At 39.2% G+C, this 16,532-nt stretch overlaps 1 protein-coding gene across 13 annotated transcripts in view; it reads right to left on the bottom strand.

Moving 5' to 3' along the window:
* Positions 1–16,532, bottom strand: part of RGS7 (regulator of G protein signaling 7) — a gene marked incomplete at both ends in the record, with an annotated part of 263,661 nt that overhangs the window by 65,876 nt on the left and 181,253 nt on the right. For 10 of the 13 annotated variants that reach the window (XM_082481529.1, XM_082481530.1, XM_082481532.1 and 7 more), the window contains one exon: positions 8,698–8,749. The exons of the other annotated variants lie outside the window; for them this stretch is intronic. In XM_082481529.1, the coding sequence (XP_082337655.1) occupies positions 8,698–8,749 (52 nt within the window). The remainder of the gene's footprint in view (positions 1–8,697; positions 8,750–16,532) is intronic. 13 annotated transcript variants of the gene reach the window in all.

The following is a 16,532-nucleotide window of genomic DNA, read 5'->3' as shown; positions in this document are numbered from 1 at the left end:
CTCACCGCAGCAGAGAAAAAGCCTCAGCTAAATTCCATGGAAGTACAACCGGGCCTCTGAAGACCACAGATAAAGCCACCCACACACCCACCACCATGTACACAAACTTCAACTCCTTACATAATTGTCCCAGTGCCAGTGGTGTTACAGCTTGATTCAGCCCTAGATGGTGGGCGTAACTTTCACTGAACACTCATTATCTCCACTGAGGCCAGATTAAATTTATACTCTCTGTGAGTCAAAATTCTGGTTTCAGAGTCAGCGTCTATGTGCCTAGTCAGTATTTAAAGAGCAAAGAAAATAGAAAGTACTGCAAGGTCTAAGGGTTTCAAAGTGCCCTGGGGGCCGACACAGGTTCTCCCTCCACATGTGAGTGCCTGCGTTAGATGGAGAATTACGGGACAATCGGCACAGAACATGACTGCAGGATGGACAAAATGAAATCAACTACCATATTTAAACACCAGGATTTCTAGGGCTAATTATACCATCTTTAGTTCACCTCTGCTTGTACCCAATAAAAAAATAATTTTTGCTATTTGCAACAGCTATTGAGTCTCACTTAGTCTCTAAAAAAAGATGACAGCTTTTAGGTGGACAAATGGGTCACCAATCAGCCTTGTTTATCTATAAAAGAACTCTTTAATAAATGCTAATAAAATTAACTTAGAAGGAAGACCACAGTAGCTTATCTGCACTAAATTGTTAAATGGTCAAAAACATAACATAAGGGAAACATTTCTCCCTTTCTATACTTTTCACTCTCTGATTACACTATTTCTATAACATTTAAGGAATGCAATTTGATATAGATTTAGAAGGGTAGAGAGCTTTCTTACATAAACCAAGGGCAAGAAAGAAACCAAATTTCAAACTACCAGAGAGCTCAAGAATTAGAAAAAGCAAATTCATCTTCAACACACAAAAGTGCCCAGATGACATTGGCCTGGGAAAATCCTGCAGGTTGACAAAAAGGGGAATGGAAGAGAGGTCATCCAAGCTACATAAACTATGGGATCAGGCAAAGAATACCTTATTGACAAATCTAATTTAAAATTGCATCCATTAAATTATTTCATACTTCATGATGTTACCATAATGCTTTCAATTTGCATTCAAGAATTTAACATTCTGCTTTGGCACCAAACAAAGAAAAAGCTTTCTACCTCCTCTTAAGGTTCTCAGATTTAAGGGAGATTCAAATGCACCTGCTAAAAGGCTTCCAAAAAGAGGAGGTGCAAGAAATCCAAATCCTCTCATTTTTCATAGAAACCACTTCGGGCACATGGAATCCAAGGTAGGGCTGAGGATGTCAGAAGATGGAGAGTATTTTCTTTGAAACTGCAAAAATGAGCTACAGAGATGGCATCAGAAGGTGGCCATTGCTCGACAAAGAGGGCAATTACTCAGTGCCCACCTGGCAAAGGGCTATCAGTGGCAAGACGGTGTATGACTACAGGAAAAAGTATTTGCTGTCCCTGCTTCCTTCATGGCCTGAAAGCTCTAATTTCCATATTGATAATGAAACAGACAAACCTATTTAGTTTACTCAACACAGTAACTTGAAAACAATTCTGAAAATTATGAATTATATTTATAAATCTCATAAATTATTCTGATAAGAAATTTTGTCTCTGTTTATAGGGGACCTAGATGCAGACTATCAATGCTTTTAAAGTAATCCTTTTAAAGTAATGCTGCAGAAAACATGTATTTGGTTTGGTTACCTTTTCATATGCGTGCATGCAAATGCATTGCCCAAACATATTGTCCATGTTCCACATACTATTAAAATAAGTTACACATTCATGGAAACTAAAATTCAGGGAAGAACAAAACTCTGAAGTGGTGAGCTGATTGGAATGCATTTTCAGGAGGCTGCTTACAGAGCTCTCGTGACGGTGGTTTGTCAATGTCAGAAGTAGCAAGGATCAGAACAAAATTCAGGACATGCCTGTTGAAGTGAGACTTTCTCTTCATCATTTATATGACAGAGCTAGCTCCTAATGAGTGAATTATGCAGCTCTGCAGCGAAATATAATGGGATATGAATGCAGAGTAGAAAAAATCTTGTAGGTCACCTCTTCCATCTTTCTGCTAATGCAAGTCTTTCCTAAATCTCACTTGATTCAGTTCTGCCCAGATTAACTTTCATGCAGAGCAAGCACTGGCCCCAGCCACGTTTTCTGGAAGGACTATTCTCTTGGATAGACTGTTCTCATCACTTAGTCCTGCCACCAAGATCTTAGCCAATATATTCTGTACACGTAGTTTCTCAAAGCAAAGTCACTCACTTAAGGAGCCACAACCCAGTCTTAGCAACAATTTAGTACATTAGTTAAGTCTGGTGGAAAGGGTCTGTTTCTTACTACACCTAGAAATTCCGCAAATTTTGAGACAGGTCCTTAAAGGAGGGATCTCTATTAAGGACCTAAGAGGATTGCTTGTAGGAGCCATTGCTGATGTATTGTGGCTGATGCTACCTGTTGAAAACACGGGAACTGGGCATTAAGATTCAAGACTATAGAACTGCAAAGCTCTCCAGAAACTATTTATACTATATTGGTAAATTTCTCCTCATTCTTATGGCATAAATTTTAACAATTTTTTATTCATATCTGACAATTTATATTGAAGAAAATGCTACTCTGCTACCAGTTTTGCCCCAAGCTACTGATTCATATTTATGGATTGATTTCCAGAGATGCTGAGCACATGCAGTTTTCCAGCAGAGTTCAGGTAAGCAGTAGGGCTTAATATTTCTCAAACACAAACTGCTTACTAATAAGCTGTTGCCAAGGGAATTCGGCTTGAGCGTTTGGGAAAAGAAAGTATATAATGCATCCTCTGTACAGTTGTTCTTCTGGCCAAGTACTCCATGGAAAAGGGTGCAGCAAGATGAATGAGAGAGAATGAGAGAGAAAATTCCTGAAATAATCAAATTTTCATAGAGGGATTTGAAGTTAGGCACGCAAAATAAGTAGGCAAAAAACCCGAGAGAAAACTAAATTAAAATTTTCAATATGTGAAAAACATGATACATGATTGCAATTAAAACATGATACATGATTGCAATTGCTTTTTGTGCACTATGCAATCTTTAGCATTTTGTTCACTATGTACTCTTTAGCGCCAGGGTCTTGCATGTGGGTCGGAGCAAGCCCCTGTATCAATACAGGCTGGGGGAAGAAGGGATTGAGAGCATCCCTGCTGAGAAGGACTTGGGGGTACCAGTGAATGAAAAGCTGGATGCGAGCCCACCATGCTCACTTGCAGCCCAGAAAGCCAATGTATCCTGGGCATCATCAAAAGAAGTGTGGCCAGCAGGTCAAGGGAAGTGATTCTGCCCCTCTACTCTGCTCTCGTGAGACCCCACCTGGAGTACTGCATCCAGCTCTGGAGCCTTCAGCACAGGATTGACATGGACCTGTTGGCACAGGTCCAGAGGAGGGCCACAAAAATGATCAGAGGGACGGAAAACCTCTCCTATGAGGAAAGGCTGAGAGAATTGGGGCTGTTCAGCCTGGAGAAGAGAAGGCTCTGGGGAGACTTTATTGTGACCTTTCTGTACTTAAAGAGGACTAACAAGAAAGATGGGGACTGTCGTGATAGGACAAGGGGTAATGGTTTTAAACTAAAAAGGGGTAAATTTACACTAGATATAAAGGAGAATTTTTTTACAATGAGGGTGGTGAAACACTGCAACAAGTTGCCCAGAGAGGTGGTAGATGCCCCATTCCTGGAAACGTTCAAGGTCAGGTTGGATGGGGCTCTGAGCAACCTGATTTAGTAGAAGATGTCCCAGCTTATTGCAGGGGGGTTGGACTAGGTGACCTTTCAAGGTACCTTCCAACCCAAACTATTCTATGGGTCTACCATTCTATGACTGCAAGTTTGGCAGAGGAGAGGCAGATGAGCCAGTGTGATGGCTCATGTTCAGAATGGAACAGCTGAACACAGAGAGGTCTCTCTCAGTTTCCTCTTAAGTGATATGAAGGTATCATTAGGATGGAAGCTGTGTACAGACGGACTGGTTAGCTGATTATCGAGGAAATTTAAAAAGCACAGACTTTTGCTTTCATAAAAGTGCCAGAGAACAACAGCTATGAGGCAACAACTTTCCCATAGCTAAAGAAAATGGTTTCCTTATTTTACCATAACTCAAACTGGATAACAGAGTCATGAATATTTACAGAACTGCCACAGAAGTTTACAAGCAGCACTTATCCAGACAGGGAGCTTACACTTTTAAAAGGAGCACTTAATTAAGGCGCTTTTTTTCCTGTAAGTGCTCTAATTTCCTTTACAGCACATGACTTTACCTGGAAGGCTACTGAAAATATGTATATTTTCAAAACTTCTCCTTCTTCACAGCACAAGAATTTAAGAATTTGCTTTAAACGTATAGAAAAATAGTCTCATTTAGCATCATTTACAGATCACATGGCCATGTGCTTTTAAATGCATGTTGCATTATCAGTTATTTACTATGTTCTCCATAACCTACCAATATTCTGCAAGTCTCCTCCATTTTTAACTCATTTGGGAGAAATACACACTCATAAAATTACAAGGCTGAAACAGCATCCTCTTGCAACTACACAGATGCAGTTGACTGTTGTCTTCTAGTATTAGTCCAAACCTCCTTAACACTTTAAGCGATTGTGGCACTTTCAAAATGTTATTGTGTCTCTCTTATGAACATACTTCTTTTTTAATATGCAGTTAACTGCAAGAAAAGGTGTGTATGTCACAGACACTTTTAAGTCTAACCATCAACAAAAGTGCACTAAAGAAAATGAGTAAAAGTTCCTAGTTCTTCTTCATATCGTATATGTCTGAAATTCTTATAAGCTTCTTACATTGTCACAACTCTGTTCATTTGTTTGCTTAGGCTTAGGCTTGAGCTTTTCAAACACAAAAAATAATTGCTATTTTGTTGTGAATGGATTTTTCCCCTAAGCTTTTGTGTTTCTTATTTATCTCATTCAAACAAGAGAAGAGTAAGGAACTGAATTCCTCAAATTTGCAACAGCTGTGAGTCACAACCTCCAAGAGAACCTGACAGGTCCCATGAGAACTGAAACCAAATGCATATGGAATAACAATTTCCTATGTGGCATTATATTTCCCCTTTCTGAGATGCAATGGACATAACAAGTCTCCATATTTAATTAATTCTTAATGACATGAACTGTTTTTAATCTGCCAGAAAAAACTGTCAGTTACAAAATTACACGCAGAAGAAAAGAGAAGATGATTACAGGTAGGTCACCTGTTATGCCATTAGCTGCATTCATTTCCAGAGCCAGTTTTCTGAACTAAGATCCAATTTTATTTCTCAGAAAACCATACCGTAATTCAGGAATATGACTTAACTCACAGGAAATGCAAAGTGATTTGAACTACACTGGCCTTAAAAAAAAAAAAATTATTAATGTGCATACTTCTTTTCATTAATAAAATCCCACTGAAATCAATGTCGTTCTGCACAGAACGACATGTCCCGCATGGGTGGACTCCAAGACATATGGCATTAAAACGGGTATCTTCAACAGATGGAACCTAAAAACCTGCCTTTTAAAAAATTATTTGCAATATGAGCCATCTCTCTCAACATCTCTTATAGCATGATTTTCAAGAAAAAGGGAGGGAGATTTTCAGCACTTTGTGAAAATTAACAGTTTCTTAGTAACCTCAGAATGACCAGATGGTCAATATTTTGATAGTTACAATCAAAACCAAAGGCTACACAATTCCACTTTGACATACAATAAATTAATCCAAGCCCTCTTTTTGCCACCAAGACATAGCGCTGCACTATTGTTTAATTATGGGACTAGGTCTGCAGTTTCGTGACATTTTGAAAGATTCTGCTTTCATGTCTTTTTTCACCACGTTTTCTTCAGACAAATTTTTAATGAAAATATTTGCTATTACAAGCTCACGTGGAACAAGAAATTATATTTTAGAGAAGATATTACCATATTATAGAAAGATGTAAAGATTATTTCTTTCTGAGTTAGCTCTGGTAATAAACTAACACACGCAGTATCTCAAACTCATTTAATTTCTACTTTAAGATTACTTCTTCTTCTTCTGCCAGTATGCTACATTCTGGACAGTAGCCCAGCTATGGGTGAGTAAATGGCTGGAGTAATTTTTAAATTAAAATAAAATTGTAGTGTGTTTTCAAAGACTTGTAAAATTAGGTCAATGCCAAAGAAAGTGGTTTGCTTTGTTAATAACTTTGATAAAGGAAGATTAGAGAGAAAGCCTACTTCTTGCTGGCCTTGAAAGGCTCCTAATGTCTGCCAGGGTCATTAGTTTTAGGAAGTGCAGTTTCAAGTTTGTTCAGGACAAGCCCATGAAAAATGAAGCACTGCACAGCACCATAATACATGACAAGTACAGCATGCATTTGCATACCTGTAATAACAGGAATTCTATTTATTATATTTTCTAGGATTTAAAAGAATTACTGCGAAAATCTGCAGAACCTCTTTGGAGTGTATTTGAGGTGGAATTTATGCTTCAATATCCTCAAATTGTTTCAATCCTACTTTAGATTTACTTCGGACTCTTGAATGTTATCTGGTTTTTCTGTATTCCTCTGATGACTGTTGTTTACAAGAGTTATGTGATCCTTTTTGCAAGCAGCTGGATTCAGTTCTCTGCTTATCTGCCCTCTCTTTATATTCACAGAAAGGTATCGGAAAAAAATCCTCAGGCCACAAGGCAGATGCTAATTTCTGGGACTGCGAAGATGCTAACCTAGTAAGAACGCCATTGAAAAGTTTTCTTAAAAATTAGTTTTCCTGCGAATGCTGTGGCGTCTGCCAATTCTGGCGACACACAGCCACCTCAGGCAGATCTGGTGCAATGCTCTGAGCCTGTTGCACGGGGGAGCTGCGGGCGAGTTCCTTACGGGCTTGCACCTTTGGCTCATGACTGGAGGAAGCAATGTGATGGCCGGGTTGCGGCTTTCCCTTCCTTCATCCCTCTGCAACAGAAGAGCTTAAATTCACCGACTGGAACATATTTTACAGGTCTTATATTGAAATCTCAAAAGCTCTCAATTGAGTACATTTACTGTTCAACAAAGGCACCTCCGTGCACGATGAAGAAACTGATCCCAAGTTTAATTCTGTATTTCTGGCATGCAAAACCTGGACAGATTATGTAAGATTTCTATTTACTGACTAAGGTATGTAATTCATTGCCCAATCCAGTGATCAGCTAGGACTAGAAAGTTAGTGTCTCCCAATTTACATTAAAGGCTATTAATAGAAACTTTCTCAGCCTGATCTCAAGTTCAGACCTGTTAAGCATATATTTATTTACTAAAATCCCCCAGTAATGTAAAACACATTACAGCTGAACAACTCAACATCTCCTAAAACCACACTAAATTACTTTCTGATCTTTAACATATTAAGAGACCATACTGAAGTGTCCCTCTGAGAAACGCAAGTAACACTTTCAAGGAAAGGAAAAAACATTGTAATAAGTGGCAAATCAAGAATTTCTCCTTCAGCAACTAATAACCTTCTATGGAGTGGTTAATCACTCAGGTGTGGTATGAATTATTCCTCCTTTGTAGCTTTCAATAACTACTGCTGGACATCTTCAAAGCTCAGTATTTTAAAGTAAGATGAACATTTTTCTCCTTCTATAGGATGAGGAAACTGTCACCGTTTTCAAACTCTACCGTGATGGCACTCCGCTTGAAATTGCTTTATTTAGCAATGTATTTGAAATTAAACTGTGTCCGCTGAGGAAAGAAAGGAAGCTCCTATTGGACATATCCACCTCTGTGGCCTTTAGCTCCCAAGGGCTGAAATTGAATCCATATTACAAGTGAACATGCACCTAAATTTCCGAAAAGCTGTAAATAGAGACTTTCCAAGTTTGAGGTTTTGAAAAGTTAAGCTAGCATATACAAGCTTTTGTTACCTAAATAAGTGACCTGGTCTTCAGATGCACTGAGTACTTACAGTCTGGATTAGAATGAACAGGAGACTGGTCATCGTAATATATTTTCTTTAAAAATTAGGTCACTATTTGCTGTACAGAGGCATCTAATTTTGGTTATCATAATTAATGAGGTTTTTTGTAATACTTTACTAAATATTATCTTCAGATTTTCCTGTCTAAGCATGCGTCAGTAATTGTAACGTGTAATTTATGAATAAAACCCCAAGAAACAGGCAAACAAGATATTTTCTAATATAGTTCATATTAGAACCACATTAGTTTCCATAATAAATCATTTTCTATAAAACGTATATCAGAAATAAGATATCTAAACTAGGCACATCTTTGGGTCTGAATTGAGAACAATTATCGCATAACCATCAATAAAGTGTCCTCTGCTTCACTGAGACTGTTGTCATTGCAAATAATCACACTTCCTGAAGCAAAGAGGAGATGCAAATGGCAAGGTCGATTTGGATGAGTTTTGAGGCTTTTTTTTTTCCTAAGATCAACTCCAAATCTGATTTTTATAAATTTCTAATAAACTTTGAAAAAGGTAACAACACTTTCATTTCAATATCAGCAATTCTTGCACAGGAATTACATGACATATAATTATGTTTTTAACAGTGGGATGATTAAACAAGACACACTGCAATGATGAGTTCATTCATATAATACATAATTCCCGAAAGAAATAGGAAAGATTTCTATACTGACCATAGTCTGTGTTTTCCGGCTCCCAACAATTTGATGGCCAAAAATAGGGTGTCTATAGGCAAAACAAAAAAGTCGGGAACTCAAGTTAGACAATGCAAGCATTATACACTCCTTGGATTGATACTGGTTTTTAGAGTCAATTTACATATTTGCTAGATCTATTATATTGTTAACTTGACAATTTTGAAATAGGAATCAAAACAGAAAATTGCTTTTGTACTCTTGTTTATTGCACTAGTGTCAGAATGGCATTGAAAAAGAAGAACAAAGTGTTCTTTTTATTCTTAAAGTTAAGGGAACAAAACCCACAAGGTTAGGTAGTGAGGCTGTCTTTTTCATCTTCCCTAGCAGCATACCTCTCATGTGTTCTGAAGAATCAGTTTTAGAAGGTGAAAAGACAAAAGGTACTTTGGGGTACACTCAGTTCTTGATTCTGGAGAGTTTTCATTAGTATATATTAATATTCAATATTCTTTCCTGGGAGTTATTTGTTTAAAAATGCCACTAAACACAACCTGTTTTCACAAAGTTATCAAAGTTGTTTTCCTTTGTGGAAGTCTATTTATTTTCTAATAATTTACCAATTTTGATTTAAAATGTGATTTTTTTTCTATGGAAAGCAAATGCAAGTACCAATAACTAGTTCAATACTATGCTTATTAAAACTGTGTGAATGTATTGTTAAAATAATTCACTTCTGCCAAATGAAGAATATAAGACCACATAGGTATTTTTCATACAAATAACTTAATTTTTTAAATGGTAACTTTTTGTTAAAATGCAAAGGATTATAGTATTTTATACGTAACACATTCATATAGATATACATACACACACATAGAGAGAATTATATATTATTTAAGCAGTTGAATTAATCTCATTAAATATGTGGACTGGTCTGAGTGGTATTTCAAAACACATGTGCTTCCTTAGGAAAAACTTCTGCTTTGCTATCTGCTTCTTCCTAGTTTTTCTCAAAGACCTTCCAGCTGCAAAAATGAAAACTTCTCTTGTTGCCCACTTCCCTCAAAATTGTTCTAATGTTAATCTGGAAACCAACAGGGCTGAAGGGTGACAGATTCACACCTACTGCCAGCTTAAATACATATTGTGAAAAATCTCTGTGTATCTCTCTGTATTGTACCAATGACCCATCAACTTTAATAGGAGCAATATAGAACTTGCTATTTATCAAGCAATAGCGATGAGTTAAAGGGTAAAAAAGAAACTATCACAAGCTAACTTTAAAGGCTGAGACGAGTTTCTCGTAAACTGTGTTGTGCTCTGTAATGGAGCAGCAATAAGTCTTTCTCCTATCAACTATTCCTTTCCAGTGCCACGGAAATCACTGACCAGTATAAGCATAAATGGAAAGATGAGGAACCCATAAGCAATGAATGGCAGCACTCAGCAAATCCTGGAGAAGCAAGAAGCTATAAAAGTAATTTAACAATGTCAATCATATAAAGCATAGTCACCATCATTTAAATACAGCATTGTTGCCCTTGGGGGGGGTGAATAGTTCTTCCTTAGAGGCATGAAGCGTATCTCAGGAGAGGCCCAAGAAGAAAAGAACAACTACATCATTTTCCTGCTAACAGTAACTTTAATCTCTGTTTAGAGGTTTAAGCTGAACTTCTGGAAAAAGGATGCAGCGAGGGTTACCAAATACATAGAAACCACATTCGCCCAGGCAGCTCCTGAGCTGCAACTGGCTGGGGTTCAGATTTTGTTTAGGGCGGAGTAGCAGTTACGTCTTCTGATTTTGAGCCAATCCCATGAGGTTTCGGGCAAATCACAAAATTGCTTTTGGCGTTCATTTCACATCAGGCTACGAGGAGATACTATATGTTTATGATGTAAGAGAAGGACTCTGTTGTTTCATACATAAACGAAAAGCTACCCTCGGTCAGCAAGAATAATGGAAGAAATAGTTCTGAGAGGCTCTCAGAGAGATTATATCAATCAAGGATAAATCTGATATTACTTTTTTCAGTATTTAGCTAAAATAACTCATTCAACTTCTATTGGGACTTGCACATGAGTGGTGGAGGGAGCATGGGCGCTAAACAGAATAGGGCAAAGGGGGCAGAATCTTTAATGTTGTGAAATGTCACTTCAGCTCACTAGGAGGCAGAGCTGGCCAAGGCTTTTCTGAAGGACTAAAAGGTGCGTCCCGATGGCAGGACCCGCTTCTAACACAGGGACTGACTTCAGACCAATGCTGAGAAGTGTGAAAATGCACCGAGGACACTTTTTCCTTTCTGAGACTGAACGAAACTTTTGAGGGAACAAATAGAATACATTTTGTTCCATTAGAGAATACCTGACCAAGACTTTGCAGGTGTGTAGTACTTGGAGTGAAAGCCACTGCAGGATGAGTCTGGTATTCTGCAAAGACGAGCACAGCAGCATGAGGGCCAGCAGGCTCAGAGGCCAGGTGGAGGAAAGTAAACGGAGGGACAAAGAGATGGAGAGGAGACGGCAGTTATTAAAAGAGACCATACCAAACATCTAAGTCCCTTTAGAGAGAAAGCGTATTGACAGGCCAGTGCAACCACACCGCCAATCTCCAATCACCAAAACATGAAAAAGAGATCATGGGAAAAGCACAAATTAATGTGTATGCTACTAAGGATGAGTCTAAGCCTCCCTGCGCCACCATCCCTCTGGAGATAAAAGCAGGAAAATTAAAACAGAACACGAGTTTTAATTAGCAAAGCACAAGATAAGTCATAATAAAAGGTTTCAATAACGTGTTATAAGGTAAGGCAAAAAGAAACCCCAGCAAAAGGCAAACATTATGATATGAGAATGGGGTTCAAATAACGGTTAGTACAGATAAGTACAGAAGATTATTAAATGCCTTCCCTGTTTGAGTGCCCAGAAGGAGGGAGACTGTGTTCAGATAAAGGTCTTCCTGCCCAGGCAATGACGCACGGGCGTGAGCTCTCCTTGCCGATGCTCTGAACTGGGCAGGCACAAGCTGCCTCTGAACTGCAAGCTGTGACCCAGCCTGCGTGCTGCTCCCATGCTTTTACCGGGACCTGCTGAGAAGTACGGCTCATCAGCTCAAGCGCCGCAAGGTGGCCAGAGCTGGCCCCCAGCCAGCTGGCTCCCACTGGGAACAAAGTTCAAGTCTGCCTGCAATCAGCTCTGCGAACATGCCCAAAATTAATTTTGCCATGAAGATAAGACTGCCGGGCAAAGTATAGCAGGAAAAAAAAAAACAGGAAGAGAAATATTTATATGAGGTCAGACAGTTCAGGTTAGAGGCCTGGTGAAATTCAGCACAGGACGCATAAGGAATTATTGTGTTTTCACGTGGGCAAACTGTGTTTATTTGTAGAAAACAAAAAAGCCTCACCAAACTAAAGAATGGCTCCTGGTTCCTCAGCACTGTGAGATATATGCACGTGTAAATATTATGATGAACTATTCGCTCTGGTACTTCTTTCTCTAACTCTCTGTAATATCTAGTATCTAACTGGCAAGAGTTATCACAATTATTGGATTATCTGCATGACGCTTAAAGAGGTGCAAGTTACCTGAAGGACAAGTTATACATGGAAAAAATATTCATTCAAGTAACCTTTGAGACACGGACAGTAATTAAAAAAAAATCACAGAGGAGCCACAGAAGACTACCGCAAGGGGAAGATCTACCTTTTTCAGAAAAGGGAAAAGCTGAAATTTTCTGTATTCTAATCTTTCTAGGTCTAGTGTCTAGATTGAGCAATTGTAATACACTATCCATTTCTCAATCCTTAAAAGCTAAATCTTACTAAAATTTGGATTTTTCAAAAACTTACTAGGTCACTGACAGTGTAAAGGCCCTACCAGATGAGAAATACACAGTAGATGCTATGCATTTTGACCAAGGCAAAGTCCAACGTTACTTTCTTACCAGCAAGTAAAGAAGTATAGTATCATCACAAGAGATGTGCTCAAAAGCTGATAAAGTTGTATTCAAAGAGTAGATAAGTATTGTTCACTTTTGAAGCAGGAAATGGCATTGGTGGGTGCAGAGACAAGGAAAATTCTCCTAAAATCAGGCACAAAAACCAGTGGTAAAGGACAGAATTAAGACATAAACAGAAAGAAAGTCCAAAAAATCAAGAAAGACCTTTAAAAAAATCCCTAGACATTGAAAATGAAACATGATAAAAAATCTGTTTCTGATTAAAGGATTTTTGCAATGCTGTGATTGTATGGAAAAAAATCCATCAACAATAAACTTGCGTGTAGTTAAAATGACTGACATTTTCCCAAAGGTGTATTCCAAATTTTCTTGCCTAATTACTTGGTATTAACAGTCATAAAGTTCTGGTCTTAAACTACCTTGCCATGTGTCATGTACATTGGATAAATTGGAATACCCCTTGATAAATTATAGCAATAAAAGTAAATCTCAAGCAACATCACTCATGGCTGAGGAAAGACCTAGGGAGAAACCTCATTACGAGGCTCCCACAATAGTACAAATCAGTTATTTGAATGATACATTAAGGATTTGGGGAAATGTGAATCAAGGCCCCCTGTTCAGGCTGGCCCTGCAGTGCACCTTGCCTAACTCTGTTCTTCAGGGGCATGCCCTGAGTGCATCCCCATCGCTCCCGGCTGCAGTCCTCAGCCCCAGCGCCTCCACAGGCTCCTACCTGCGCAGACATTGATTGTCCCAACCTCCGCAATCGGGCAAGTTAACATTGAGCTTTCACAAGGTCCCAGACAAAAATCCCTGGAACCTTTGACTTCGAAAACCTGATTTTCCTACTAACGGAGTCTGAAGTTTACTTTGTCCCTTAGACGTTACAGACCTCAAATAGTTTAATCACATAACATGTCGCTATAATGTATGTACAGAGTTTACATCTTTCCACTTCTGTTCCGAAAGTCTCCACACAATTTCACAGTCCAAATATTTAATAATCCCTTAGAAGAATTTGCTAGAGAGGTTAGCCACGAAGGCTGGGGGAAGGACATTTGCCTTGTTCAACAAGGAAAGATTAGGAAGTAAGAAGAATCCAATAAGAAGATCCTCGGTCCCAGGCAATAAGGTCAGGAATGAGAACAGGAAGGGTGTGCAAAGGCGAAAGCTGCCTGCTCTCATCTGATCTATTAAAAAACTCCCACAAGAATGCAAGGAGGTTCTGTCCATGTAAATGACCTTCTCTATACCTGGACTATGCAAACAAAGCTTGGTCTAACTATTTCTTACAACTCACATATCCCATTACGCTGTAGAAGAATTATAACATCCCTTACAATATCATGTATTCCTATAGGACAAACATTACACAATCTATGTGCCTTGTTTCATCATCTAGAAACCCTACATAAGTGAAGATTTTCCCCAGAAGAGTTAGGGACATGGTATAACATGTTGTACCTCAATGCTACAATTTTCAAAGAAAAGATTATGAAATATCAAGGTGGTTTTTTTGCGAAATGTAGAAATCCTGAAGGAATTATCATACTTAAGAACTTCACTTTTCCTCAGAAGGAAATGTGAAACATTTCATCATGAACAAGTATTAAACAGGGTACATTTGTCATTTTGCCATGACATCCCACTTATAGCCGGAAGGAAGGTGGGTGGTAGAACGATTTGGGGAAAGTCAAGTACTGTTTATCAGCCCAGGCAGAAATAGTGCTGCCAGGCTTTATCAGTACACTTTTGAGGTACCCTGTTTAATTGTATCTGTAATTTGAATAAGCAGCCAGTACAAGTCAGCAGCTAGAGAAATACGGCTTACCTAGCACAGCACATGCGATCGCAGAGCCATTTAAGCATTCAGAACAAAAGAGGCTGTTACAAGGATCTTTATGCCATTGACGGAAAACCGGTTTTGCACACACAAACGCATACTGTTTCTCTCGCATTGGTCACTAATATCATTAGGAAAACCTAACCACAGAAATCCATAATCCTTCTGTTAATAAAGTCACATGAAGCATAACATAGCACATATCCCACGCTAGACAAATTGGCAGCAGCCGCTGCTGTGCATCATGAACAATTCTGTGATAAAACAAATAGATCCGCTTTGGCCCTACTGTAAAATTAATCAATAATAATATCTGAGCTAATGAAACAGCCAATTGTAAAAATCAGTGTTGCTCATCAGCTTTTATAAAACATGATTAATTTCTATGCATTAAACTGTATTACTGAGGAGGGAAATCATTAAGCATCTTTCAGCTACCCCTTGTTGATTGTAATAAGAAAAGAACTGTTGTTTCTGAAGCTGCTCCACTCCAAGAAATGTTTTAAAATCGAATTGCTGGGATGGGGGAGGAATATTCAAATCACTCATAAACCCCTTCCTTTGCATGGTACTGCTATTCTTTTCACTGGCAACTGGAGTCTTTATAAACAGCAGAAATCAAGTCTTTGCTAAAAAAAAGATACATACAATCTCAAATACCTTGTGTGATGGACAGCAGAATTCACAGGCATTCAGTTTTACATTGATGGCAGTTGACGCAAATGATCTCCCAGTAAAGGAAAAGGGTAAGATTGCTGGTCTAGCACTGTCAAGCTCATAGAGGAAGGATGTCAGCAAGTAGTGCTCCACGGCTAGCTCAGAATTATTAAAAAAGAGGTCGAGGAAGATGGAAACAATAAAGATTTTGGCTTTGTGACTCCTCTTTTCTAACCTGGAAAGGGGATAAGCACAGAAAGCAGTGGGGGAAAGTGTGTCTGAGTAGGGAGTTAAAAAAAGAACAAAAGGCACTGACAGGGCAGTCAGAAAGACACAAGGATTTGAAATTATTTTTCCCTGTTTGAAACCTAAACAGAACTTGTATATGCTGAGCATGAGCTGAAGAGACAATGAATTACTCCTTCCACGTGCAATTGCCAAAGAAAATCTGCCAAATGCCGGATAAGATAACCCGCTTCTTTTTTACTGCTACAATCTGGTTTCCAATAAAATCCTTCCCTCGAGGCATGGTAGATGATCCAGCAAAGACTGTGGACAGTGGCTGGAGAGCTGAGATGTTCAGTGCCTCATTATTCAGAATGGCCAGAGGCTGCCCCAGGACTGAGCCAAGCGGTAGCCAGTTGAGCCGGACTGACTCAGAGAGATGCGGGAAGCAATGTAATTCCACCTGAGACACAAAGATCCACAACACTTCATGCTCTACACTGTTTTGCAGCAAAGATATTCTAAGATCCTTATGGTGATTGCTATATATTTTTATCCCCAATTTAGGCATGGGAAAATGAGGGCAGAGAGGTTTAACACCAGAGGCAATGTAGGCCCACTACTGAATGGGGTGGGTGCCCTGGTGACAGAAGATACAGAGAAGGCAGAACTATTGAATGCCTTCTTTGTCTCTGTCTACTCTGTCGGGGGCTGTCCTGAGGAGTCCTGTTCTGCTGAGACCCCAGGTGAAAATGAAGTCAAGACAATGGATGGGTTTGCCTTAGTCGATGAGGAGTGGGTCAGAGACCAGTTAAGCAACCTGGACATCCATAAATCAATGGGTCCAGATGGGATGCACCCGCGGGTGCTGAAGGAGCTGTCTGAAGTCATTGCTGGACCACTCTCCACCATCTTTACCAAGTCTTGGGAAACGGGCGAGGTGCCTGAGGACTGGAGGAAAGCAAATGTCACTCCAGTCTTCAAAAAGGGCAAGAAGGAGGACCCGGGTAACTATAGACCGGTCAGCCTCACCTCCATCCCTGGGAAACTGATGGAGCAGCTGATCCTTGGTGCCCTCTCAAGGCATATCAAGGATAAGAGGGTTATTAGGGGCAGTCAGCATGGCTTTTCCAAGGGGAAGTCATGCTTGACCAACCTCATAGCCTTTTATGAGGAAATAACGAG

The sequence above is a fragment of the Vanellus vanellus genome, assembly GCF_965231255.1.
Source record: "Vanellus vanellus genome assembly, chromosome: 3".
In the NCBI taxonomy this organism is placed as follows: domain Eukaryota; kingdom Metazoa; phylum Chordata; class Aves; order Charadriiformes; family Charadriidae; genus Vanellus; species Vanellus vanellus.
This window is presented reverse-complemented; position numbering and strand designations above follow the sequence as displayed.